This window comes from Rhipicephalus microplus, unplaced genomic scaffold, assembly GCF_043290135.1.
Source record: "Rhipicephalus microplus isolate Deutch F79 unplaced genomic scaffold, USDA_Rmic scaffold_50, whole genome shotgun sequence".
NCBI lineage: Eukaryota > Metazoa > Arthropoda > Arachnida > Ixodida > Ixodidae > Rhipicephalus > Rhipicephalus microplus.
This window is the reverse complement of record NW_027464623.1, coordinates 752,548-755,790: the sequence shown is the minus strand read 5'-3', so window position 1 is coordinate 755,790 and position 3,243 is coordinate 752,548. Positions and strand designations below refer to the sequence as shown.

Below are 3,243 nucleotides of genomic sequence, written 5' to 3'. Positions count from 1 at the left end.
GCACTCAATAAAGAGAACAAAAAAAAACAAATATAGAGTGCTAGCGTTTACGATGCGCACCTCCTCTCTCCTCCGCTCAATTCTCCTCTGCATAGATTTCAGTGCGCTGGCAAATACGTCAAAATAGAGAATGTGCTCTAAACGTGCGACGAATTTTTGTGACTCCACTTTACTAGACGGAAACTAAAATCTTTTGTGACAGTCTATTCGTGAGGCTATATTCTTATTTGATGGAGTCATTACATTATTGTTCAGAAAGATATTGCGGGACCCCTTGAAATCGTAATATTGACTTTGAAAGTTATGATTTTACAAGCTTGGTGCAACAGCTAGGAAAAAAAAGTAATCAGACCACAGTGGCTGCTCTCAGAAGCTGTGGTTCTCGCCTTTTTATGAAACCTAAAAAAAAGCATGGTAATCACTTGCGTACCAAGTCACAAGAACGGTTTAGTTTAGTGTTTGCGTTAGTAGTGGAAGGTTAAACTAGAGGCGCCGACTGAATGCGTGCCATAGAACGATAGCTTTACTCTACAAATTGCAGTGGCTGCTGTAGTTATGCTCCACGCTGCAAGAAATAGAAAGACGAAACAACATTGCTGTCTGAACTGGTGGGCTGCGCACTCTAGCGACAGTTGATACTCGCCGAAGACAAGAAGAAGAAGACAAGGGGCACGGAAAAGCGCGCGCTCGCATATCTCTCTGTGGTGTTCCCGTAAATATCAGGGCTTGAGCAACTGTCGCTGAACGCACGACGTGAGCTTGCAACTACTGTGCAACCTTTTCGCTTCGTGGGAGGGTGCCTCATTCTCGAGAACCAAGTGCCGCAATACCATCGATTGCCATTGAAATGGGACCTACATCTACAGGCAGCAACCTGGCGGCCGTCGTGGTGCGCGACCTGAGGCTCTGCTACAGCCGCAACTCGCCGCCTGTCATCGACGGGGCCAACATGACCATCCTCAAGGGAGCCATTTACGGCTTGTTGGGTGCCAGTGGCTGCGGCAAGACGTCGCTCCTCAAGTGCCTGGTCGGTCTGTGCAAGCCGGACTCGGGCAAGGTGCTCATCTTCGGTCAGCAACTGCACCGGGGACTGGTGCCTGGTCCGGGCGTCGGATTCATGCCACAGGAGTTAGCACTTCACTCTGACTTCACAATAGCCGAGAACATGTACTTCTTCGGCCAGCTGCTCGGTATGCCCTTGGAGAAGATCTACGAGCGGATCAGCTTCCTCTGCTCTTTCTTCCAGCTGTTGCCCGCCAACAGATTCGTCGAGAACCTCAGCGGTGGCCAGCAGCGGCGCGTGTCCCTGGCTGTGGCGCTGATGCACCAGCCTCTGTTTCTCATCCTGGACGAGCCCACCGTGGGTCTGGACCCGGTGCTGCGTGAGGCTATCTGGCGCTACTTCCTTGTGCTGTCCAAGGAGGACGGCGTCACCCTGCTCGTCACCACGCATTTCATCGAGGAAATCGCCGAGGCTACCACGGTGGGCGTGATGAAGAATGGCAAGATTTGGTGCGAGCGGCCGCCGGGCGAACTCATGCAGATGTATGGCACGGCTACCCTGGCTGAGTCCTACCTAAAGGTGTGCCAGGCACTGGACTTTCCTCCGCCGCCCACTGAAAAACAGGCGCTGACGAACGCTGAAAAGAAAGTCGAAGAGACGCGGCCAGTGCTTGAGAAGCCGAAGTCGATGAGGCGCCCTCGGCTGGCCCCTGCGTCACCCGTGAAGCCGTGTCCTGTACCGGAATTGCTGCTCACATGGACAAACTGGGGACCAGTGCGAAGCTGCTTTCGTGTGAGGGCGCTGGTAGTCAAGAACTTGCTGAAGATCATGCGCAAGGTTATCACGGTGTTGTTCCAGCTGGTGGTGCCGTCTTTTGTGGGCGTCGTGTTCTGCCTGTTCGTGGGAGGCAAGCCTTCCTATCTACCGGTGGGCGTGGTCAACGAAGACAAGGACGGCTCATACAGCAAAGCCTTCCTCGCCGAGATCTCTAATGAGACTGTAACGCAGAAGCCGTTTCCGGATATCCGCCAGGCCTTTGATGCGGTGCTCGGTTAAGAGGCCTGGGGCACCATCCACATACCACCAAACTACACGAAGGAGTTGAATTCCAGGGTGCACTCAAAGTCGCTCAGGGGATACACCAAGGGGTTCTTGGTCAACTTCTTCCTGGACGCGACCGATTACACCATCAGGAACACGTTGCAGTTAGAGATCTTGGAAGCACACACTAGGTATCTGAAGGCACTCTCCCACAACTTGACCAGCCTGAATTTCTCTCTTCAAACGATACGGTTCACGGATCCTTTCTACAGCGCCTTCGACTTCACCTTCCGGGAGTTCATGAGCCCTGGCATCATCGTCGCGACGCTCTTTGCCTTGTCCATGTCTCTGACGGCGCTGTTGCTCGTAGCCGAGAACCAGGAAGGAATCCGTGGACGATCCATTGTAGCCGGCGTGACACCAGTGGAGGTGATCACAAGCCATGCGGTGGTTCAGATGTCCATGGCGTACATGCAGACGGTACTCATGCTCGTGGTGTTCGTCAGCGTCTTCGACACTCCTGTGCGCGGAAGCCTTTGCGCGGCCTTCTTCATACCAGTGCTGATGGCACTCTGCGGCATGAACTTCGGGTTCTTGACTTCGTCGATATCCAAGGATGAGGCGACGGCCCTGCTGCTCTCGATGGCCGCCCTCTATCCAGCACTTCTCATGGGAGGTGTGCTATGGCCCGTCGAAGGCGCCCCGGAGGTGCTGCGTCCCTTCAGTTGGGCCGTACCGCAGGCCCTTCCGGCACATGCTATGCGCGGCGTCATGCTGAGGAACTATACGTACGACAACGTGCATGTTGTGCGGGCTGCGGGAGTGACGGCCGGCTGGACGCTGGCCTTCATGGCTTTCGCCATGATCATGTACTCGCTTTCAAAGTGAATTACATTATATCAGCATTCGAAATAAAAATACATAAAAAAGGATTCTTGCTGCTTGTTCTCATCTAACGCAGTCCACGCTTGCTTCGTCTCATTTCTGCGACATGGTGCCGTGTCCAGAATAGCGGCTTCTCCTCTTCCCACTGGCCACGGAATACCAGGACGAAAGACAGGCCATACAGGACGGATGAAGAGAAGGCCCAGTGCGAACCGACGGCAGCGAGACAGCACATCGCAATCTGAGAGAGCGGCACAGACACGGAAGACGACACAGGTACGGGTGAAGGTTCGCCGCTGAAATCTGTGAGCGAC

General features: G+C 53.9%; 1 protein-coding gene across 1 annotated transcript; it reads left to right on the top strand.

The window, feature by feature from the left end:
* Positions 1-847: 847 nt before the first annotated feature.
* LOC142788263 (ABC transporter G family member 23-like) lies at positions 848-2,932 on the top strand. The gene is made up of 2 exons (XM_075884869.1): positions 848-2,002; positions 2,063-2,932. The coding sequence occupies exons 1-2, from the start codon at positions 848-850 to the stop codon at positions 2,930-2,932; spliced, it is 2,025 nt and encodes a 674-aa protein (XP_075740984.1).
* The last annotated feature ends 311 nt before the right edge of the window (positions 2,933-3,243 follow it).

What these genes read in the sequence shown, in the direction of transcription:
- LOC142788263 (XM_075884869.1), top strand. Translation starts at nt 848, where the DNA reads ATGGGACCTACATCTACAGGCAGCAACCTGGCGGCCGTCGTGGTGCGC. An exon ending in CCGAGATCTCTAATGAGACT is followed by an intron (nt 2,003 to 2,062) that starts GTAACGCAGAAG and finishes CTCGGTTAAGAG; the next exon opens with GCCTGGGGCACCATCCACAT.